This window comes from Eptatretus burgeri, chromosome 5 (genome assembly GCF_056783735.1).
Source record: "Eptatretus burgeri isolate ZD-2024b chromosome 5, Ebu_testis_v1, whole genome shotgun sequence".
NCBI lineage: Eukaryota > Metazoa > Chordata > Myxini > Myxiniformes > Myxinidae > Eptatretus > Eptatretus burgeri.
In genome coordinates, this window is record NC_140965.1 from 86,090,690 (window position 1) to 86,116,489 (window position 25,800).

Sequence of the window (25,800 nt, forward strand, 5' to 3'; positions counted from 1 at the left end):
GCCGATAAAAGAATTGGGTCCAGCAAGGTCTCGCGATAATACACCGCTCGGTTATCCCAGAACGGAAAGAACCGCTTAAGCGGTTCGTGTCCAAGCAGGCCTCGCTGAGGTACCGTCTCTCGGTAGGCTGCCCACGCGAATACTTAGGTATATCGATTAATTCGGCGATTGACCCTGTCACGCACGGGTAGCACATTGACTAGGCCGTGGTGTGCGCTTAGAGCACACCCGTGACTGGTTTTCGGCGTTGTTCCGGAAAGTCGGTACTGAATTGTCCTTCCGGTGGGCGAGACGGCCGCCATTGGCTAAAGCGGCTGTTCGCACGCTGGGCGGGCGGAAAATTCGGAACAATATATTTAAATTTTCATATTTTGCCTATAAAGGTCATTAATAGTAGCTTTAAAATGATTTCACATCACCTTAAACTTTCGCAGGTATTGCAAAATGTACTTCAAAGACACTGATATGCATCTATCAAAGACTCAAGTTATACAGAAACCTGACCACCTGTGAACTCCACGTCATGCCTAATCTGAAATTAGAGATAATGAGCTTTCCAATAAGGTATGATATGGGTGTGTGACTTTCAGGGGCATGACACTCAAGACTTAGAGATATTTTCCAGAATGGCTGCTCCCCTACATCCCATGCTGCATATGATCAACCCTAATAGTCAATGCACAGAAAAGGAAGATGGGGTTCAGCAGGTGTTTGGTCTCGTATTATGGAATCCTACAGATGGGGGAGGGTTAAATTTTTGGGAAAACGAGTTTCATGTTTTATAGCCACTTTGTCTGACCTCCTAACCAAAGGGTCTCTCACTACAAAGTAAACTCTCTGCTTGTGAATGAAAGTTTTTCGTGAACCCCTAACGTTCCCTAAAATGAATCGAACGAGTTTGCACGTCTGATCCAAGAAGCAGGGAGTAATAGTCTATACGCCATTAGTATAGGTAGTCTGTGACTGAGGAAGGTTCCATGCTACCAAAGCAGTCTCAAGGCAGGGTGGTTTGACTTTGCCTTTCCGGTGGTAGCCAGGGCAGGAATCTGTTCGGATTCGAACCCAAGCGAGACATCTCGGAGCGAGGGGCTGTGCACCACCTCCGTGCTATCCATTTAACGGACAAGTTCAGCATCTTCGTCTCATTCATATCATGCACCTGATCAGAGATGATCGAACAGCAGAGATCATCGAGGGTGGAGGAAACGCATCAAAACGTGAAGTTACTCGGTGTAAATAAATAATTATTAGATCCTCGTGGAGGATCTCTAAGTCTCACTCACATTGTTGTTCTTCATCTACTTCTTATGGACTTTTTTGTTTCACAGCCTCCAGTTTTCATCGAAACTTCCTGAAACTTGGAATATCTATGTAAAAATACCCTGCGCAGACAGTAACCATCTCCGATTTTGAAAATTCCTCCGAGAAAAAAAGTTATGACGTCAAAATATCTCCGCTAATGGAAATCGCCGAAAAAATTATCTCCGAAACTAGGAAAGCTTTTTGAATTGTTTGTGGGACTCGAACAGGGCATTAGCGGAGATGAATTACCGCACATATGATACATCACTATGACGTCATACCAATTTTTATGACGTCATTCCCATTTTTTGACATTTTTTGTTTCACAACCCAGAGTTTTCATCAGATCTTCGTGAAACTTGCCGTGTATATGCAGAATCCCAACGCACACGCAGTAACCATCTCCGATTTTGGAAATTCTTCCGAGAAAAAAAGTTGACGTCATAATATCGCCGCTAATGGAAATCGCCAATACCATTATTTCCGAAACTAGGCAGGCAAGCTGTTTGAATTTTGTTTGCGGGTATCAAGCCGGGCATTAGCACAGATTATAATTTATCGCAAACCTGATGCATCACAATGACGTCATATTCGTTTTTTATGACGTCATCACGAGGAGGACTAGGATCTTAGCTCATTCGAGCGAGTTTCACTTTCCATTCACAATTTTCGAGATGTGCAGAATGAGCTCGTGACGTCATCTGGAATGTCAACGCGACGGGTGTTGGAGAAATGACGTCGTGTTCACGGATACTGTAAAGGAAGCGTCGGATCTGCAGGTTTTTCGAAAGGGAACCGACTAAACCAGTTTCGCGGAAACGAAGTACGACACTTTAAAAGGACGACGAGCACGGCGTAGTATCGTATCGATGGATACGTACGCCGTACGGGAAGTGTAACGACAACACTACTCCGCACTCGACCATTGACGTTGATGATTATCCGTGCCGTGCGCACACTCTAAAGACTAACAGCAGCAGCGCCAATGGCTCCAGTTCGGAAGCATTCCAAAACTGAACGTGAGTGTGACATCTCGTACGACTCTCTCTTTTCATGAGTGTATATATATATATATATATATATATATATATATATATATATATATATATATATATATATATATATATATATATATATATATTGTGAAAGGATATTTTTGTACTTCCATACGTTTTTTTTCACGCTTTACAATCATTTATTCAGCCGTTGACATCTGCGTGACGACATAAACGACGATTGTTCGTTTCATGACGATACAACACTGTATGTAAATAATTTTGTTGGGATTACTTAGAGCGCCGATGATACCGCCGGCTGCCACACCGCGTTGTTTCATGAAAGCATTTTTCGTGAACGTTGTTCTATTATCACGCGGTTACAGTTCATAATAATCATGTACACAGGAAAAAAAAAACAGCCATTCAGTCCTGCCAGCCTGTGCCGAGTCCCTTCCTTCGATGTTTGAAACGAAGCACCGATCTATTAACGCACAATGTGTGTTCCATTGTCAAGTTTCTTGTAGAGCGCTCACCAAGCGGCTTAAGCACTAAATTGCAAGCGGTCCAATAAAACGGCTCATAAGGAATGGCTGGCTTAAGGGTTGTGTTCCATCACCATTCAGCTTGCTATCGCTTGCCAAGCTGGCCATTCCGTTGGAATGCTTACGTGAGTGCTTAAGCCACTTGGCGAGCGTTCGACGACAAGCTGCTTGGTAATGGAACACACCCCAGTACCTTACACTCTAAATCTTGTGATTTTTTTTTTTTTTGCTATACCATACCCTGAATAGAGTTGTGATAAGCCAAATGCCTTGTGCAGCATTTACAGAATCTAACTTAACAAGGCAATGACATCACACACTAAAGGACTACATATGAGCGGGCACACCCGCTCCCCCAGGCGGGAGTATCCTCTGTTTATCAGAACTGTGCTCGTCTGCTGGCCTTGGGTGGCCACTTTCAGTCATTATTGGGTTGGAACTAGAGGTAGAACCGGGTTTGGAACCTCTCGGTATGCAGGGAAGGGGGGAGAAGCTCTATTGCATCTATTGCATTGTTTGCAGCTCAAAAAAAAAACCAAACTTTTTTTGGAAGTTTTACAATGAATGGGAAACTAAAGGTATATTTCATTGATGTGTCACCATATTTGGTCATGGAGGCATGGCCACCACCAAAAACCTTTTTACTGAAAACAAAAAGTATTTTGGTGAATAGTTTACATTTGTGAAATTCCGACGTGGCAAGTTGGAGGTGATGAAAAACTGTTTGGTGGGAATCAAAATCAGGCTTTTATTTATTTATTTATTTTTAACTTATTTAGTAGACGTGATCAGAAGTGAAACGACACTGCATGCGGAATACTGGAGGGTGGTAACGAGGCCTTCGGTGAGGGTGATTCCTGGCATACGAGCTGCAATTCACTACGGATGTATCAGTGTGCGTGTCAATCCTTGTGAGTGGAATGGAAGTGAAACGTTCATTTAGTAAATCCTTCTCTTTATTTGGCACACAAAAAACACTGCACAAAACAAATCCTGGTGAGGGTCTGCAATCTCTGATTCCTCTTTCTAGTTTAACCCAGCTGCACTGCCTGGGTTCATCCATCCATGGGGACCATACTCTGTGCAGAGCGTTGGTGCTGCCGAAACAGTCTCCTTGGCTATCGGGCACAATCCTGGACGGGTCGCCACTCCGACACAGGATACCAGCAAGCTGGCACTCATTTTGCTGACCTCAGAAGGATGACAGGCAGAGTCAACCCCACCTGGTATTGATTCAACATCTGAGTGGGATTTGAACTCAGGATCATAGGATCCCAAGCCCACCACCCTCACCATTAAGCCAAGACCAAGCATACTGCCTGGATCATTGGCGATTTAATATGGTTCAATTTTCCAGTGGCTTGGGATGAGTTGCAAAAATGAAAGACTTTTTTCGTGTTGACTGTTTGTGAACAATACTTTTAAGGAAACGTTACTTTGTAAAAATTTCCCTGCAGGCTCGGTGTGGTCGATTTCAAAATGTTGTATGCATGCCAAGCTCAAAGAACTATGCTTGCTGTGGCTTCGTTTGGGGCTGTCAAGATAGCGGTGCACGATTTTTGACATTTAGCCACGAGAGCCAACCCAGTTAGCAGAATAGATCAGTTGTGACATCGTTACAGGTTGACTGTTCATTGTTCTCTCGACTCTGGTTATGGGATTGATATCACTTCTCTCCTTCTCCTCCCACCCTCTTCCTCCCTCCCCAACCATCTCAAGGGGAGATGTAGAGAGGGAGAGAGATTCATATTCATTGGTAAATGTTAAAATTTTTGATGTTGATAAGATGTAGGTGTATGAGTTGGCTTATGATTCATGTTTGAGCCGAATGATGAAAGATATTATGTTAACATGTTGACAATGGAGTTGAAAACAGATCTCGATATGAGAGACCGATGTGGTTCAGGTTTCTCAGCGAATAGCTGCACACAGTATGGCAACTGAGAAAAGTAAAAGTAAAAAAGGTAGATTAGGGAGAGGGGGTTAAAAAAACATTTGCCAAGGTTATGGACGACACGATTGCTGATGGATGACATTATTCTTTTCTTTAAAAGGGAGCTTCAATGTAAGAGGAGGCCATTAGGCTCACCAAGTCTGTGCAATCTTGAAAAACAGATTCCTGTACCCCTCAATCTGGAAGTGTCTATGCAAATCTAGTTTAAACCTACCGACCATATGTGCTGCCACCACCTTTCTGGAGATACCACTCCCTGATTGAAAGAACCCCACCTTAATGTCATCATCCTCTTCTTTACTCTTAAGTGAAGGCCGTTAGTCCTATCACTATAAATTCAGCAGAAAAACTCTTTTACAATTATACCCTCTATACCCTTCATTATCTTACATGTCTCAATCAAATCCCCCCCTTCCTGATGAATAAAGTCCTGTCTCCCATCAGCTGTTCTTCATAGCTTAGTCGAGGTCAGTGTTTCTCAACCTTTGATGGCCCATGGCCCCCCTACCGAGTCGCTTAACATTCGTGGTCCCCTGCCCTTCAATAAAAGATGCAGATTTCGTTTTATGAAATGTATTTACTCAGTCTTAAAAGATAAATCAAAGTAAAGATTTTTCTAAGCAATACAATCAATGAGACACTTGCTGTTGGGCTTGTCTGACGAGGCCTCTTATGTCCGGCTCCGTCTTGGACACAGCAAGGCGAATATCGTTCCCAACGTCAAGATGGTTTCTGGACTTCGTTTTAATGGTCGTAAGGTCAGAAAATCCAGATTCGCAAAGATATGTTGTGGCGATTTGAATGAGCATTACGGATGCCTTCTTGCTGAGTAGTGGATACGCATCCTGAACAGACAACCAGAAGGTGGAGTGGTCTTCTTTGTTACTGAAGACCAGCTTCATTGCTTTTGAAACCTTCAACTCTGCCAGCTCCTCTGCTTCATCTTCAGTAGGTTCAATTTTGGCGTTAAACGGGTCTTTGTGCCACGGAACATCCAACGGTGCATCGTCGAAATACGATTGGAACTCGGCGGAGAGATTGTCGAGATGTCTTGTGATGCAATGTTTGATGCCGACGGGAAGCTCAATCCTCTGCGTCTGCAGGTGCTCGTCTAAGAAAGGAAACGAGGCAGTGGACCCGGCCTTCATTCGTGCCTGCCAGACTCCATTCTAGCAGACAGTCCGGCAAGCTTGTCTTGAATGTCACTGACCGTCACATCACGGCCTTGCAAGGACTGGTTCATTTCGTTGAGTTGGCCGAATATATCGGCCAGGTAGGTGAGCATCAGGACGAACTCTTCATTGTCGAAGTGGACATGGAGGTTGTTTTCGTCGTCTCGCAGGAAGACTTCCACCTCAACCCGGAGTTCATACAGCCGAGAGAGACATTTCCCCCTCGATAGCTAACGGACTTTGGTGTGGAACAGAAGTCCAACATGTTCCGCTCCCATTTCGTTGGCCAGGAGTTGGAAGAGCCGATGATTTTTGGCCTTCGCACGAATGAAGTTGATCACTTTGAGCACGACGTCCATGACTTCCAGCAAACGAGGCGGAAGAGTCTTTGATGCAAGAGTGTATCGGTGTAACGAACAGTGGGAGGACGTCACATGGGGCCATTCGTTCTTCACAAGCGTGACGAACCCTCCTCTGACGCCGACCATCGCTGGGGCACCATCAGTACAAATGTGCTTGAAATTCTGCCAACCGAGTCCATTAGCTTCAAAAAAAAAAAAAAAGAGTCCACAATAGCTTTGATATCTGCCGCTGTCGTTGTGGTTGGTAGGGTATTGCAGAACAAGAACTCTTCCTTCTTTCCCTTTCTCTCGTAGCGAGTGAAGGCGATCAACTGGCTCTCCAGGGCGGTGTCGGTAGACTCGTTTAATTGGAGGCTATCCTGGAGCGTGCTTTGTTTGATTTCGGAGCAAACTTGACGGCACACATCGGCGGCCATGTCGTCAATCCGTTGTCGGATCGTGTCATTCGAGAGCGAAACTTGCTGGATCTTCTTTTTTGCCTCTGGTCCGATTATCAATTCCACCATTTTCTCTGTGCATGGCTTGATAAGGTCCTCAGCAATAGTGCGCGGCTTCTTGCACTTCGCAATTCGGTATGCCACTTCGTAGCTGGATTGAAGAGCAGGTTTTTCTTCTGGCCGGAATCCAAATTTGGGAAGTGTCGCTTCAGGGTCCTATCGTGATCGTTTTACAGACAGAGCGTCGATATTATCTTCCTTCCTTCCGGGATGCATCTTGTCGCGATGGTTTGAAAGTTTGGAAGGATGTAGTGACGCATTTGACATCACGACCGAGCAGTGCAGACATTGCGCGCAGTCCACGCCATCTCGACTGACATTCGTGAATCCAAACTTGACATAGCTGTCATTCCATTTTCGAACCTTCGACATCTGAGAAAAAAAATTGAAAAAAACAAAATTCTAACGTTTTTGTAAACATTGGTTTACTATGAATGCTCTGTGGGCTCCGCCTTCTCTTTTAAAATCGTGGTTAAACTCATCTACCCTTTTTACTTTGACACTATGACCGGAGACTCGTCACCTTAATTGTACATTACAAGCTTTGCATTCTGAATCGCAGTTTTTCGGCGTCCGCTCAGGGCCCCCCGGTCGAAAGCCGATGGCCCCCTTGGGGGGCTATGAGCCCCCGGTTGAGAAACGCTGGTCTGGGTAGTCCCTGAATCGATCTCGTAGCCCACTGTTAAACCCTCTCTTATGGGATAATTAGGTGAAGAGAACTGTTTAAGCATATTGTTTTCCTTCCTCAGAACTGGTGATCAAAACTGTCACTCCCTCAGACGTGGGGTGTAGAGATATTTTTAGATGACGTCTCACTAAATTATTCCATGGTATTAACCTCACATTTCTTTGTTAAACTGAATTTGGCAATATTTTACAATACCTGTCAAAGTATCTAGAGTCTAGGCTTTCCTGAATCTCATCACCCACCCACCCCTTCTCCCCCCACCCCTCTGCTATCTACCTTCCCTACAACCTTTTGTCGTCTGCAAATTTGGATAGCCAACTCTTAAGCCCATTACTTATGAATAATGATGGTCCCTGTACTGATCCCAGAGGTACCCCCACTACATCCTCCCAGCGAGACAACTTCCCACTCACAGCTGCTCTTTGCTTCCTATCACTCAGCCAGTTTACAATCCAGGTAGCAACTGTACCTCATCAGCCACTCCATAAGTCCTAACCTTAGTGAATAATCTCTTATGTGGTATCTCATCAAATACCTTCTGGAAGTCTAGATATACTAGATCGACTGCATTTCGCTCATCCATCCAATCATAATCTACTTCATAGAACTCCAATAAGTTTGTTAAACATGAACTCTCATTGATAAGTATGTGTTGACTGCCTTTAGTTTACAATTATTTAAATGGTTCCTCATCTGGTCCCTAATTAACACGCCCAATATCATCTCCACAACTGAAGTTAAACTAACAGGTCTGTCGTTCCTCATTCCTTTCTTAAATAATGGTGTTACATTTGCCACTCTCCAATCCTCCGGTACCTGTCCTGACTCCAGTGAGCTATTGAAGATATCCGTTAAAATCAGATGAATCTGCTCAGCCACCTCCCTCAATACTCTTGGATGCATAGTCTCTTGCCCTGGAGTTTTATACTCTTGCTTTTCGAGCTGCTTCTTTACGTTCTCTGTCTGTGATCCTTCTGTGACTAATGCCTCGTCTTTACTAGCAAGTTCAGGCTGGTTGTTCACTCGATTTCACGTAACTACTCACCGGAATGGAATGGCTGTGTACTAACTTGTCTGCACACGAGGCTACCGGTTTCTGTTCCACTCACACATATTACAAATTTCTTTGAGGTACAGTATTTAAATTTCCTTTAGAATCCTCATTTGCAAAGGATTATACTTGATTTATTTACCATTTGATCTCAGTGTTCAGTTTTGGGTGAAACATTTGGTCTGTGAATGAACTGGTGGTTTGACGTTTAACATTTATAAAACTTTATATCGGCCTACCTTGATGTCCTTACCTAGTCCCTGGTCTGATTGTTAGTCCACTGCAAACATAAGGAATCTTTTTCACCTAAAAAAAATAAATATGACCACAATGAAAGGTTAATGTGTTCTCCATTCTTCTTTCACGACCACAATATTATTCCAAAGTTATTGTGGGGTTGGCCAGGGAAGCTTGGCTCAAGTTTTTCATAAACCAGCTGGCCAGGCCTGATATTTGCTAAAGGTTAGTGTGCTGTATCACGTGATTGGGTTTTCGTATATCATGACTCACCCGCTTGGGGTGGCAGTGATGTACATCCGGACATGCAATAAAGCGGAGTTACTGCTAACACTCTCGCTCTCCATGTTCCGCTGCGCCTTGGATACCACAGTTAGGGCAGGAATTTGGAATTTGGCCAAGGTGCCAGCGATAGTTAGTTTACTGTTCACAAAGGACATCATGGGTTATTTGAAGTCCACCGATTAATGCTGGTGGATGAGATGCCCAGTTTAACGTCCATCCGAGGGACGGCACACACATTGATTAATTACACTGCCTGTTGTATTTATTTATTCCAATACAGCCTGTGGCTGCTTGGCTGCATTATTTTCTGGGGGTGTGGCTGTGTTCCTGTTTCCATCAAGCTGGTACTCATTTTGCTGACCTCAGAAGAATGACAGGCTGAGTCAACCCGACCTGGTGTTAATTCAACGGCTTGACAGGAGCTTGAACTCAAGACCCAAGGATGTTAAGCCAGCCACTTTAACCATTAAGCCAACACCAGGCCTACCCTGCCTGTGAAACACCGGGATGACAGTTTATAGCTGAGTCAAGATTCAAAAACAGACTAAATAGCTTCGAGGAGAGTATACGTAAATGTGGTTTCTAGAATAAAGAATTTTAATGCTTACAATGAAAATGTATTGTAGGATTGTTACTCGGCCACTTTTATGCCAAGATGTTTAACTTGTACACTATGTGAATTATCTTGGGTTGTGCCATCCACTGAAAAGAAGAAAAAAAAAGAAAAAAAATCGAACAAAACATGGCTTGCCCACTTTCCTGTCCTCTCTATCTAGCAAAGACCTTGCATTCTGTTTTCCAACCATAGCCAAGCCCAGTCAATACCGGGGAAAAACTGCACCACTACCCAAAGTCAAGACTGAAATGCAATGCCAAGGGAAGAAGCAAAGCCAGTGAAAGGCTGCGAGAGAGTTGTTGTTCTTCTTTCGGCTGCTCCCGTTAGGGGTCGCCACAGCGGATCACCCGTTATGATCCGCATACTGATTTGGCATAGGTTTTACGCCGGATGCCCTTCCTGACGCAACCCTGGTCGCCTCTTACGACACGGGGATAAGGATTGTGTTTCGCCATGATTCCGGGCTGCCCTACACCCTCTCATAGCACGGCCCAGCGCAGAGTTCCTGTCCTCAAGCGATCCTCCAACCCAAAGCCTCCGAGTAGCCGGATTACAGGCGCACGTGAAAGGCTGCGAGAGAGTGTGAGGTCAAATTGGGCTTGAGTGTCAACAGTGATCCCATGATAAGTCAAACAAAACTCTCCTTATCCTTCCTACATTTACAGGGTTTCTCCATATCAGACGGAATCATTTATTTGTGAAATAATTCAAACAAATGTAGATGTTAAGGATTTTGATGGAAATATGCAGGAATCAAGAACAAGGTTGAACAATTTGTTTGTGCGATTTTTTTATTTATTTTTTATTTTGTTAAGCTCGAAAGTTCATGCGATGCCTCCACCCTTTCGTTGGAAAACTCTTCTCATTAGTCACAGAAAAGTTAGAGAGCATGGATTGGAATTTGGGTTGGCCTGTTTAGTGTTCTCATCTGGCTCTTGTCTGTTTGTTCAAATGCCATATACTGTATGTATTTCTCCATTGTCTTCAAAAATCATTGTAGTTTTATTTATGTTAAAGTGCACAATGACATGCGCCGTCTTTGTCGTAGCATGCAATTTATATGCGAGCTCCACATGAGCCTGGTAGGTGCAAGATCGATGTGAAACAAACCTGCGTACGATGCAATCAAAATGAACATTTTCCTCAGCACGGAACAAGACATGATTGATAGAAGTGTCATCATGTTTGATAAACTCCAAAACCTCTTGAACAGTTGTGAGGAAACAGCTTCACTTGTAGAAAAACACCATGAACTGAGATGGTTTTTTTTTTTTTTAACACATCCAGTTGTAAAGATATCCACGATATCGACTTTTATCAGAGATTTCCAAAAGCTCCAAGGACTTCCACAAGCAACTGCCTCCTCACTGTATGCTGTTCTTGCCTGAGGCTTGGAATGGATGATGCACCAAAACCATGTTTTTTTTGTTTGTTTGTTTTTTTCTAAAGTTATTGATCATATTTAAATAGTAGTCTTATCTCTCAAGTGATAATTGTTTACAGGTCACAGTTTCACTCCGATCATCACGAAACTTAACCACCTGGGAGATGTAGTGACAAGTGAGAAGGATATTATTTTTGAGCTCAAAGCAAAGGTCAAGGTCCATAAATCGTCAATTCCGATTAACTTGGTGTGTGTTTGTGTGTGTATGTATGTATGTATGTATGTATGTATATATATATATATATATATATATGTATGTATATATATATATATGTATGTATGTATATATATATATGTATGTATATATATGTATATATATATATATATATATATATATATATATATATATATATATATATATATATATATATATATATATATATTGTGTGTTCAATAAGTATCCAACCTTAATTTTTTGTGCGAAAACAAATGAAGCTAGGGAGGCGTGGTTTGGTGTACGTATGTCGGCGATCCTAATTCGTATGCGTGAATATTTTCCCGCCTGCAGAAGCTGTCAGTCGCCGACAGACCACCGATGAGTGAGGAAGTGTAAGTGAGCGCCGTCAGATTTTCGGTTTTGACAAAATGACGGAAAAACTTGAACAACGCTACTGCATCAAATTTTGTGTGAAGCTTGGCGATTCCCAAGTGGAAACAATCCGCAAGATTCAACAGACCTTTGGGAACGAAGCAATGGGCACCACACAGATAAAAGAGTGGCACAACTGCTTCAAAGATGGTCGCACATCAGTGGAAAGTGAAGCACGTTCTGGTAGGCCCTCAACATCCTGAAATGAGATCGTCATTGACCAAGTGAGGACCCTGCTGATGCTTGGGTTTAAGGAGAATCTCAGCGAAGTTCGTGCCAAAGCTGCTAACGATCGAGCAGAAGCAACTCCGTTTGGAGATTGCACAGGACATGCTGGAGACTGAGAACAGCGATTCCAACTTCTTCAACACAGTGATCACTGGCGACGAGACCACAGTGATCCGTCATTTTATCAAAAAGAAAATGCGACGGCGCTCACTTACACTTCCTCACTCATCGGCGGTCTGTCGGTGACTGACAGCTTCTGCAGGCAGGAAAATATTCACGCATACGAATTAGGATCGCCTACATACGTGCACCAAACAACGCCTCCCTAGCTTCATTTGTTTACGCACGAAAAATTAAGGTTGGATACTTATTGAACACACAATATATATATATATATATATATATATATATATATATATATATATATATATATATATATATATATATATATATATATATATATATATATATATGTAGTGCACAGTGGTCCCACATTTCCCACATTTCCCACATTTTTGTCAGACCTTTAAAAATTGTAATGGCTACAGCAGATTTTTTTAGCATTGTTGAGCCCAAAAATCTGATAGGGTTTTGCACCCCTGGCCTCTGGAGCATTTTTTTTAGGTGTCATTTAATGCACTTTCAATCTTTCTGCTGTGGTAATAAATATAAATAATTGATGGATATCATGGTTATTATAAAATAACACATTTCTCTTCATCATCATGTTCACTGTGTCTGTGATGGTTTTTTAATGCTGAAAGTGTAAGACAACACCATATTGTGATTGCGTGTTTATAAATGGCTATTAAAAGATGTACCATTTGAGGTACTTATTTGGAATACTGGTAATGCTGGTACATGTAATGTTAACATTCACAACAATTTAACTTGCATATAAGGTGTTTTTTTCCCTTTCATGATACATGTATATTGGATTGTTGCTTGGTATATACATGTATATACAATTCCTTAACCTATTTGCTTTCCTGCTTACAGGTGTAGCTGTAGAATCTGTTTTACAAGCAAGAGAACATATTATTACTTCATCAAAATTTAATGAAAATTGGATGAATAGTGTGGACATGAATGGGCATGCGCTTAGCCAGTGGGTACAAAAGAAATCAGACCAAGAAGCTCATTGTGCGTTATGCAAGAAAGACATTGATATTAGTAATGGTGGTGTTTATAAACTGCAAAGACATGCTGAAGGAACAAAGCATATTAGAGTGGCTAAAACTGCAATTGCATCTGGACAGTCAAAGCTGAAAATTGGGTCAGGTGGGGTATATTTGTCACAAGCATCAACCTCTGGAGCATCCCAAAAATGGACTCTTTCACACCAGGACAAAGTTACAAAAGCAGAAGCTATATGGGTCATGAAAGTTGCACAAGACAATTTATCTTTCTGATCATGTGATAAGATAGCTGAAACATTTCAAGAAATGTTTGCCGACAGTGATGTTGCAAGGGATGTGAAACTTAACTGTAGTAAAGTCGCATATGTAGTCTCACATGGACTTGGTTCTTTCTTTCATGAAGATCTTGTTACAAAGATTAGGAACACTTCTACATTTTATGCCATCTTGTTAGATGAAACTACTAATGACCAGATGAAAAAGCAACTAGATATCCATGTTCGTTTTTGGAATGATGGATTGATTGACACACACTACCTGAAGTCAAAGATGTTGGGTCATGCAACAGCTCAAATTCTGAGGGACACCCTTTCAGACACATTGGAAGAAGATTGTCTTGGTTTAAAAAACATGATTATGCTGGGAATGGATGGACCTAATGTAAACAAAGCATTATGGGAAAAAATGGATGCAGACTGCAAGGCTGCAGGTTCCCATTGTTGTTGTAGGATCATGCAACATACACACAGTACACAATGCATTTGGAAGAGCAATGGTGTTCTAGAATCGTGGGGCATAAACAGTTTTCTTGATCAGCTATTCAAGTTCTTCCATCAAACGGCATCACGTAGAGGACTACTCCCAAATTCAAGCTTTGATGGAAGTGGAGAACCATGTTCTTTTATGCTATGTTAGCAATCGGTGGTTGATCATTGGCCCTGTATTGGAAAGAGTGATAGAGCAATGGAAGAGTTTGGTTGAGTACTTCACTGTCTTCCTCCTAAAAGAAAATGTGAAGCTGCTTATCTCCAGTCAGAGATACAAAGACGTTAGAAAACAGCTGTGTGACCTGACCCTGCTCAGATTGCACTTCTTGCAGTACTTTACCAGTGCAATTAATGGGTTCCTCACTCTTTTCCAGTCTCAAGAGCCACTCATACATGTCCTTTATTCAGAGCTCTCAGATCTCTTGAAGAACATACTTAAGAAATTTCTGAAATGTGAAGTCATAAAAGACAAAGAAGGCCAAGATTTGCTTGATACTGACATTATGAATAAGGACCTGATGTTATCCAATGACCGCATTGCCATTGGTGAATCAACAAGACAGCTTCTGCCAAAGAAGAGCATCACTCCATTGGATAAAGTTGGTTTCTTCTCAGATGTCAAAGATGCATATGCTGCTGTAGCAAAGCATTTGATTAATCGCCTTCCACTGGACAATTCTTTGCTGAGGCGATTACGTTTCTTACATCCACTAATGAGACAGCAGGAGAAATCAATGGATTCTATCAAAGCAGCTGCCCAGAAATTTCCTCATATCTTTTCTGATAAAGACATAGATCAAATTGATGATGAATGGATGCTTTACTAGGCTGAGAATGAAATCAATGAATCCTGGTTCATGGAGGAAGGAGGCTCATATCAGAGAGTTGATAGATATTGGGCCAGAGTGTTGGATGTGAAGACCTCTACTGGCAAAGAGAAGTACCCCATTCTTGGACAGTTTGTGAAAGTTGTTTTGGCCATATCGCATGGACAGGCTGATGTTGAAAGGGGTTTTTCACTGAACAAATATACAGTCACTTCACAGAGAACCCATCTGAGTGAAAATGCTGTTAATGGTTTGAGAACCATAAAAGATGCAGTGACCCATAATGGAAAGGGTGAACCATGCCAAGTTCCAGTTACCAAATTGATGCTGGAGAGTGTGCGCCAAGCACATAGGAAATACAAAGCAGATACAGATGCAAAACAGGAGATGGAGAAACAGAAGCTAAAAAAAAGAAGCTGAAGAAAAAGAGCAGCAAAAAGCAAAGGATCAGATGGAGCTCCAAAAGACTGAGGAGAAAAAAACTCAGGGATCAGGACAGACTTCAACTCGACCTGAAAACAGCTGATAAACTTGTGGCTGAAGCGAATGAGCATCTGAAGAAAGCTCTGGCATCAAAATCTCAAAGAATGGTAGAAATTTGTGCAGCTCAGGCCCTCCTTGAATCAGGACATAATAAGCTATCACAAACCAATTCCAGCTTGGAAAAATTGGAAAAAAAACTGTCTCAGTGCAGAAAATGAAAATAGTGATGTGGGTGATCAGTGTGATCTGCCTCCCAGGTCAGGGTGATGGTGTTAGTGGTGATGGGAAATAAATGGAAACAGTCCTAATGTATAATATTGTTCGCGAATTCGCGCTCGCCGGCGTGCGATCGGCCACGTGACTCGAATCGCAGCACGTCACCCACCAGACGGACAATTCTGTCGTGACCCTCTCGGACTAACGCCGGGAGCTAGTCACGGGTGGGCCTTTCGGCCTCACCACGATCGTGATAATTGGCCACCCGCATGGGATAGGGTTGTTCGCCAAACTCGACCTACCTAAGTACCCACGCGGATGGTAAACCGGGCGATCGCACCTCACCGCAGGTCGACTCCGGACACGGGCCGCTTAAGCAGTCCGTTCCGTACTATCGGGATAACCGAGCGGTGTTATCGTAGGCCTCGACGGTTCCGATTACTTATCGAGCATATTAAGCCCACTACGAACCCGTTACGTGAAGCAAGATGGAGATTCAAACGAAGGAAAGGACGCAGCGAAACGGGGAACAATCGGACAAGCACATTTAATACGGAAGCACGCAAGGCACGTATATTACAGTCACAGGGATACAATAAAAGCAATACACGTATTTACAATCACCGGAAAGAAACACAAGCAAGGAACGATGCAGAGCTACAACCGAATATGATTTACTACACAGAACACTTATACAATTTTACTTCACCAGACTGGCGCCACACACACACGTTTACACAGAACCCAAAAGAAATGGAAGTTGCGACTTCCCTGAGCGTGTCGAGTCCCTCTCCTACGTCCGTCGACGTGGTCCCGCCTGGCCGCTACTCCGTGCCCGAGCGTGGTAGGGGAGGCCTCTCCGGCGTGCCTCGCACCTGCACGTGTTGGCCACTCGACGCCACGGACCGAGTGTTCGGCGCTATCCCAGCGCGGATAGAGGGGGGGGGGGGGAAACGTGGATGGCCAAAGTCGGGAGAGGGGAATGGCGGACGCTCCTTCCCGCCAGCGGGGTCTTACAACTGCCCCACAAAAGACCCGGCCAGCGGCCACCAGGACGAGCGAGCCGGAAGACTAGAGCAACCACAAAGCAAGAGCATCCACCAAGCAAGAGCATCTACCAAGCAAGAGCATCTACCAAACTGCTTCCCCCGTCTCCGACTTTTATATCCCGGAGCTCTGCCCTGTTGCTCCGCCCCGTTCTTTGCTCCACCCTCCTTCGAGGCGCTTCGAGAAAGGTCTCGAAGAGGGGCGTTCCTCCTCCCTGGCCGCGTCACACCGCGCATCCACCAATCGGGGGCCAGCTGCCCTCCCCTCGCTTCTCTCCCCTCACACCAAGCGCGGAGAAGAATGGTGCGAAAAGCCCACCGAGCGTTCTCGTTGGGTTTTATTTGAAATAAAAGATAGAGAAAGAAAAACGACTGACTCAAAGCGTTGCAGCCCGAATTAATCACATTTATTCCCTCTAAACAACGGGTTTGGGGCTAACTACACATGTACTTAAGAGATATCTCACCTACGGGACCTGAATGGTGGTTTGCGAATTTCCACAGCCGTAACAATATGTTTGAAGGAGTTAATCTGTTAAATCATAAACCATGTAAATAAGTTTCATTGAAATAAAGTTTTTTTCATGGGTCTTATGATGACTTTGCTTTGTTCAGCCATTGAACCTGGCATCATGTAGGGTATCACATTTATCTATTATGTTATTTTGCATATGAATAGGGCTATTTTCACTTTGTAGCATTAAAGCCCTCACCGAAGTAAGACAGATTTATTTTCACATGTTATTTATAATTCAATGCTAGGGAAATGATTTTCTGATTTTTTTCTCCATAATAGTAATAGTTTATATTTTATGTTCTAAAGCCCACTTGGCATTGATAGTTGTACTCGAGAATGTAACCAGTTTGAGTTATAACATCTTAAACAGGTGAAATCCTTCAATACAGTGCGTGTGGTGAAGCAAATGAGTACACTAATGTTAAAATATGGAATTTATGCTTTTTCAGTTGAAAAACAATTAAAAAGCGTACTTAATATTTGAAATGTAAAAATCTTGTTATTATGGTGATAAGCACCTTGATATATAACAGAAGGAATGAAATCGTTCGATACAGTGTGGCAGGATGCCGCAAAAGAATGATAGCATAAGAAGAACTTAGCTTTCAGCATTCGGCGATTGGCGCCAAATGCGATGGTGGGCGGAAATGACGTCTTTCGTTCGTTCGTACACGAGGGGTGCGTTTCTTCTTTTTTTTCCGTCAAGCAATAAATTAAATGGTTTTCACATATATAACACATTCGTTTCACAAATTTCCATTAAAATACTCGGGTATTTCCGTCAATTGTCGCCATTTCCTTCGAGGTTATGCACTGCATCTACCGGATGGCCGTCATTGGCTGTCTTGAGGCACGTGGGGGGGGGGGGACACCGGAGACGTGGTAGACGCCGGCGGGGACATTTCAAACTCGGTGCAATTGTATACAGCGCACGCGCTGTAATATAAAACTAAAGTGTTTTGAAAGTCCAATATTAATGTGTGTTATATTTGCATAGTGTACACTCCTGAATTTGTGCATTTTAATTAAGATTACATATACTGTTATATACTGAAACGTGCACAATAGCATAAAGGCTTTCATCAAAACTAACCTAATCATGAGGTATACATGATATTTATGGAACCATAGACTATACATGTACTAAGATGATGTAACCACACAGACACTATATTGCTTCATGTAGTAGTTATTATGTATATTTTTTAATTGAAATAGGTGGATATAGGATGTTTATTGCTTATAATGTTGATACCATACAATCTGAGCACCCTAATTAGTTTGATAGCTTTAACTGCATTCAAATTTTGTAATCCCACATTTTTTTTGGCAGCCACTGGGCACACTGTGTGTGTATATATGTATATATATGTATATATATATATATATATATATATATATATATATATATATATATATGTATGTATGTACATACACATACATACATACATATGTCGTATCGTCAATCAGACATCGATATACTTGAGAGAAAGCTGTTTATTATCCACCAAGGTACGTGCACATGGAGCTCGGCAAACACCAGGAACTTAAATTAGGAAACTGAAGATGCCCGGATGGTGCCACCGCTGTCTGAGACGGTTTTTTTTACCCCCTTATATACTTGGTTTTATCTTTGGACAAATGTTTATCTCACAATTGTCCTTTCAACCTAACCAGCTGCAAGGCAGTTGGCTCATTTCATTACAAGAATGGTGAAACAAAGTAGAGATAAGTGGAAGTAACGGGTCACTCCCTAGCTCTGCTCTCACAGCGCTCTTCTGGATTCCTCAAGGTTAATCATAATCATATTTCTATATACACTGTTCCAATTGTTATTTTGATACAAGCAGCCAGCCAAGAGTATAGTTTGATTAACACCAAGCCTGCAAAAACATATAATGACTTGGGAACAAGCAAAGCTAATAGAGAAAAGGTACGAATCCCAACACGCATACATGTGTATATATATTATTGTGGTTCTTGGAACCACATGCATCCAACAGATAGTGGTCCCAAGACGGTTATTCCATTAATATACATGTAGATAGTCCCTTCCATTTTGTCTCGCGGGACAACAGGGGCGTGCGTTGCGAGGATCTCATAGCTCGGTTTGCTTACATCATTTCCTCTTCTTTTCATTTCTAACTTCATTCCTACTCTTCTTTTCTGATTATTCCTGATGTAAATCTGAGCCACGTGTGCCCTTCGCTGTGAGATGGGTCCTCTGCAAAGGCCAAGCAGGCATTATGCTGGACACCCCTCGGTAGAAATCACAGCCTGCCAAACGCTTTGTTCTTCCCACGCTTTGTTCTTCATGCATCTTCAATCATAAACCGTCCATTGTAGGCTTTAAATGTGCAGCATCATAACAAAGCAAATCATTGAAAGCATGATTACCTTTATCTCAAGTAGCTTCAAACCCAGTAATTGCGCTCGGGGGCTCCACGTTCAAAGGGGTATAGTTGTGGTTCTCCGTGTTGCAATTCATTTGGAGGGTTTGGTGAATGATTTCCACTGGCGTGTAACCACTCTTCCACCAGCATAGTGAATTGGCTGTTAGCAAAGCGAGGTTGCCATCCGCCCTTTTGTGGGTGGTGTTTTTAATTCCACAAAGGTTACTCACAAGCCCACCCATCAGGGGATTCCTGATGGGGGGGGACCTCAGTTATCTCACTGAGTACCCGGCTGGCTGGAGAGGTAGAGGTAGCCAATCTCCTCACTGCAATTTATGATGGCTTGGAATAACCAAACCAGCTTAACAAGCCTCTGCACCTAAAAGAGATGTATATAAATTATGTGTTAGTTGAGTTATTGAATTAAAAAGAGAAACCTTAATGTTCCTGAAAACTAGCTAGCTCTGAATTGTAGTTTTTTGGGTGGTCGCTAGGCGACCGTTATTCTCAGGTTTTCCATCTGTCTGTATGTATGTAATGGACAGCTCTGGAAGCCAGAGGAGTCAACCGATTTTGATGAAACTTGACTGGTAGGTTCATACCAGGATCTAGTTGTATGCTTTTGAGCACCGTTGCTATGGACGCCACCGTTGCCGAGCAACGGGACTTTGATTTTTTTTTTTAATCCGAAATATTTTTTTTTTTCGAAAATCAAAAATCGGCTTCCAGGCTTTTATGCGCACTATAATCAACCTCTTTGTTAAAAAAATTTCAGCCCGATCCGTCAAAAACTATATGACTAGTATGCAATTATGTAGCGACCACACATGTCGCCTACCGGCTTGTATTACTATTGTTGTGGTTATGGAAGAGACGTCAGTGAATTACATCAACCACATAAAAGAAGCCTGGAGTTTAGATATTTATATAGTGATTGCTTAGTTAGGTTACCCATCCCTTTATATCAGGCGAAATTGAGATGTATTGTGATTGTAGGTACATCCTTCCCCATTGTTCTCTTCCTCATTCCCAAACTTTCATTTTCTCCATATTCTCCATATTCGAAACGCATTTCCAAACCCTAATTTTCTGACCCCCATAATGGAACCACCATTTTCGAACACCCATTTTCAAGCCCTTATTTTCCGACACCCAGAATGAACCCCCGTTCTCATGTTTCATTCTCAAACATGTCACTACATCAGTATTTGTATTGGTTTAGCGTTGTATTAGTCAGGGTTCTTCGCTGTTCCAGCATCAAATCAAAGGAGGCGCTTCCTCAAACTCGGTGACCAATCCCAACTGCTGGATTGCAGCACGCCTCAGCCAATGGGGTCAATTGCCAAAAACGGACATGATGGGAAACACTATGCAGGGCACATTAAAAACCCTGGACGGAGTGGTTGTGAAAGAGTTCGGACACCAGAGAGTTCACGTGCAGATCGGGAGCAGTCCGAGTCTGGGACAGAGCGAGTCCAATCCCGAGGTAGTTTGCGTCCTGAGTGGAGGAGAGCTGGCCGGGTGCACCATCCTTCCGGAGCGTCAAATGGGATGAGCGCTACTGGTCGTTCGCAAAGCGGAAAGCAAAGCACTTCTAAATGGAAATCAAAGTGTCAAGCGGGATGGGCACTCCTGGTGGAAATCAAAGGCATGAAGCAGGACGCTCCCCAACATGTCAGGCAGAACGAGCATTCCTTACGTCCTGGTAATGCAAAAGGCACTCCCCAAACTGCCAGGGTGGAATGGGCACTGACCAAGCTGGTAAACTGACTTCTTACATGTCTTTCATACTCGCAAGATATAACCGTGCATCTTTCAGCGCATACACCTCAGAGCTCACCTGTTGCGGGCCATCAACAAACACCATGAGACCGCCAACAGTTTTCTTTCAGAGCTAAGCACCACAGGATACCACATGACAGTGCGCCTCCCACCTGCATCTCTCACTGACCTGCATCAACACCTCGTTGAGACCCATGGGAGCCAAGCCTGCTCACGTACAGGTGAGGAAGGGATCGGCAACACGCCCAAACTTTTTCTTTCTTTCTGTCTAATTCCCCAGATGAATGTGGCACCTGTCTGTATTTCATTTAAGTCCAGTTGTATGAGGGATTCTTCGAGTGCTCGAGGTAAGACTGTTTCTTATGTGACACTGCAATCTCTTGTAAACACGTGCCTGTTAATGCAACATTTGTTTTTCTAAACCTGCTCGGTGTCTATTTTCCTCCATTGGTTGGACACAGTATATCACGGGAGGTTGTTACTCCACTGACTCACTGTGCTAATCCAGCTGGCAATCCCACCAACTGTTTCGCATGGTCATACGTTATAAATAGATAAAGGTGGGAAGCCCAGAACATGGTCCCTATCCATCCATCCATCCATCCATTGGGACCATATTCTATACAGAGTATCAGTGCTGCAGAAGCAGTCTCCTGGGCTACTGGACACAATCCTGGAGGGTCACCACTCCGACGCAGGATACTCGAATGGCTCAATCATCTGAGGATCCTAGTACTTATTTTTCCAACCTCGGAAGGATGACAGGCTGAGTCAACCCCACCTGGTATCAATTCCACAGCCAAGCAGGATTTGAACAAAGGACCCTCGGATCCCAAGCCCACCATCCATCCATCCATTGAGACCATACTCTGTGCAGAGCATTTGTGCTGCTTAAGCAGTCTCCTTGGCTATTGGGTACAATCCTGGACGGATCGCCACTCCGACACAGGATACCAGCATGCTAGCACTCATTTTGCCGGCCTCGGAAAGATGACAGCCAGAGTCAACCCCACCTGGTATTAATTCAACAGCTGAGTGGGATTTGAACTCAGGATCCTAGGATCCCAAGCCCACCGCCCTAACCATTAAGCCAACACCAGGCATATGGTCGCTATCTTAGGTAACTAAGTCACTGGGAAGTTAATGCGAGCATTTGGCAATGGGACCCTGCCTGATTTAGTCACCTTAGAGGGCATCCTTGGTTGCTTAGCAACCCGTTGGGTAGCAGAGGTGTCCATGGCTCGTCTGCTTCAGGGTCAAATATCAGGAAGCGGGTCTGAGAGGCGACTCGTGATCCAGCGACTTCTTCCAGGATTTTGTTTTTCAGGTCAAGACATATTTCAGTCGTCTCAGGCTCATGATGGAGCTTGCAGCACAAATATATCAGGAGATCTCAATGTACTTTGCATGAATTACAAGGACATTATTAATTGTTGCACAATAGACAAATCATGACAGCGTGTGGGATTTGAACTTGGAATCTGAGCATCACGAGATAAGTACTTAAGTGGGAACACTATAAACAGGGAGATCAAATGCCATGATTTCAATGTGTGAACGTGTAAAATTATCGTGTTTCATCCAGAACGGGTTGAAGAATTCTATCAAGTCCATTGTGGTTACAATTGTCGAGAAAGTATCCTTTGGTTCCAGAAATTTCCGAATTATAACGAGTCGAAGATCAGCTTAGATCAGAATATGGACTTGAAGCCTACAAATTACAATTATTGCTTTGCCCTTCTTCACACTACCTTGCACTCCCACCTCCTACCCATTCCCCTCCCTTATGCCTGGTGTTGGCTTAATGGTTATGGTGGCAGGCTTTGGATCCTCGGGTCCTGAGTTCAAATCATACTCAGCTGTTGAATTAATACCAGGTGGGGTTAACTCAGCCTGTCATCCTTCCGAGGTCGGCAAAATGAGTGCCAGCATGCTGGTATCCTGTGTCGGAGTGGCGACCCGTCCAGGATTGTGCCCAATAGCCAAGGAGACTGCTTCGGCAGCACCAACGCTCTGCACAGAGTATGGTCCCAATCTCCTCTTCCTCTCCTTTCTTCACCCTCACACCCATTCTTTCTCACTTCTATTTTCAGGTTTTTCCTCACGAAAGCCTCGGCCACGTATCTCCCACAGCACCTTACACTCAATCCTCAGCCTGTGGATGGAGAAATCCCCTTTAGCATGTCCACCGCAGAGCAAAAATGCTCAGGTAAGGAATCATTTACATCCTCAAGTGAGCACAAGTTAACTTTACAGCTGGCTTTTCCTTCCATCTTCCATCATGAAACCGCCTTTTTTGACACTGCACGACACAGCAGGTTAAATTGGACATGATTTTGCAAACATATACCCAGAAGAAACACAATTAAATAAAACTAATTTCACCGTAAAATACACCTTTTGATCACTTACCTCGTGATAGTTGTTGGCTATCTTTCACGATTTCTCAAGTTTCACGACCTGCTTTGCAAACAACCCCCATGACAGGTGTCCATGCTGCCTGTTGGGTTGGTGGTGGTGTTGGAGGACAAGCTGTTGGGCATGTTTTGCTCAGGTTATGAACTGCACGCTGGACAAGCAGCCATTGTAAGCTTGGGTCAGCGGCTAAAAGACACGGAGGTCTTCCTATCGCGACGTCCTTGCTCCGAATGCTCCAAACTCCTTCTGAACGGTGCATATTGTCATTAATACTTTGATAACCAACAGCATAAAGGCTCATTACTGTTGTTAGTTCACAACGGAAAGCATGCATGCTAGGAAACATATGACCTAGCCATTATGTGTGGTTGCTGTTGAGGCATATCGACTTGATATTGATCAATATCTGACCTTCATTCCCTTTTACTAATCATCATAAATATATGTGGAAAAATTACAGGCCCAGACCAGGAATCGGACCCAGGTCCTCTGGCAAACCGTACCATTGCTCTGACGTCTGAGCTATCTGGGCGACCCACCGGCTGAGCAACGCAATTCGTCCACATTTACAAGTGCCATTCTCTTTTCCCCCCACTGCTTCCGGGGCACTCGCTGCCAACCATAGAAACAGTGAGGTCCTGCTCTCAAGAGGGTCTTCCCCTCTCGCGAGCAGAAGAGTGGAACTTGTATATGTGGAAGAATTGCATTGCTCAGCCGGTGGGTCACCCAGATAGCTCAGATGGCAGAGCGCTGGTATGGTTTGCCAGATGACCTGGGTTTGATTCCTGGACTGGGCCTGCAATTTTTCAACATATATTTATGATGTTGGTCCTATCCTGTCCATTTCTAATTATATTACGAATCAATGTCCCTTCAAAACCTGTTATATAATATTTAAACCATTTGATTTGCTAAATAACCTGAGCTCTTTTCTCTGGGCAGCTGGAGTGAAACGCTTGGTCTTCTGGCCCGGAGAACTGGAGGTCAGTCAGTCCAAGGTGAATTGGACAAAATACAAGATCGAACGAAAAAAAAAAAGAAAAAGCAAGAACGACTGCCTCTTTGACCAGGAGTCTGAAATCGAAATGAATGCTTTTGCAGTCTCTCGCATGAGCAGCTCTTTGATCACAGCTTGTGTTGAACCTCCAAGTGTTCCAGGACTTGTGGCGTCAGCCCGCAAAGCTCCACAACCTTTTCCTCTTTCAGGGGATAAGGATTTTAAAGAAAGAGAGCAAGAGGAATGTAAGCAACTCTGTAAAGATTTCATTCCATCAACGAAGATACACCGCCACACCCTGCAAATCTGTCAGCTGCCCCATGCTTGTGATGCAAAAAGTTTCACGCGTCTGCGGCGAGACATGCGGCAGACGTTGAAGTACCTCGCTGCTGTCGTGGCACAAGTCCCCATTAGCAAAAGTTTTGGTTTCCGTCCCTTTTCTGCAGAAACTAAGCTGTCGAATGAAGAGAACAAACTCTATCGCCACTGCCTGGTTTCAGCATTGCTGCTTACTGGCCGTTCAGGTAATAACCTGTTGCTCTGTAAATTCGTTTTCATTTCTGTATTCCCCATAAAAACTATCAGCTAACTCTCCAGGTATTGTTTAAATGACCCATGTCAGATCTCTATTGTTTAGAAAATGATATTACCTTTTGGAATGATACTAGCATTGAACCCGTCGCTTCATTTATGGAGTTGAACAGCATCACTTGCATATGCTCCCATATAGTTATAGTTTATTGACAGGCAATAGTTGCATTTTGTTTTTAATTCCAGAAACATTTTGTTTCCTACCAACAACCTGGAATTAATTTTAATGATATGCAAACTTGGGTGGATGAGGGAAAGGCGTAGGACATAGTATATCTCGACTTTAAGAAGGCATTTGATAAGTTACCACATCGGAGGTTTGTTAGCCAAAGTGAGGGCTTGTGGAGTGGCTGGTCAGGTAGCTAATTGGATTGCAAACTGGCTTAGTGGTTGAAAGCAAAGAGTGGCTGTGAGTGTGAGGATGTCTTGCTGGGAGGATGTAAGTAGTGGGGTACCTCAAGGATCAGTACTTGGACCATGACTATTCATTATTTACATCAACGATTTGGATAATGGGGTAAAGAGTAAGCTTTCCAAATTTGCGGATGACACAAAGCTTGGAGGTAAGATGGATAGCAGAGGGGGTGGTGATTGGATTCAGGAAAGTATTGAAACTTGCATAGAAAAAAAATTTGTTTCCAGTTGGAGAGGGAAGATTT

At 43.3% G+C, this 25,800-nt stretch overlaps 1 protein-coding gene across 3 annotated transcripts in view; it reads left to right on the plus strand.

The window, feature by feature from the left end:
* The first annotated feature begins 2,012 nt into the window (after positions 1 to 2,012).
* The window catches only part of CDADC1 (cytidine and dCMP deaminase domain containing 1), a 57,165-nt gene continuing 33,377 nt past the window's right edge, over positions 2,013 to 25,800 (plus strand). Inside the window, exons 1-4 of one of the 3 annotated variants that reach the window (XM_085882785.1) lie at positions 2,013 to 2,321; positions 23,229 to 23,344; positions 23,623 to 23,806; positions 24,496 to 25,074. In XM_085882785.1, coding sequence (XP_085738911.1) covers positions 2,288 to 2,321; positions 23,229 to 23,344; positions 23,623 to 23,806; positions 24,496 to 25,074 — 913 coding nt within the window. In that variant the 5' untranslated portion in view covers positions 2,013 to 2,287. Of the gene's footprint in view, positions 2,322 to 20,148; positions 21,357 to 23,228; positions 23,345 to 23,622; positions 23,807 to 24,495; positions 25,075 to 25,800 lie in introns of those variants that run through there. The other 2 variants (XM_085882784.1, XM_085882786.1) reach the window with 2 other exon arrangements.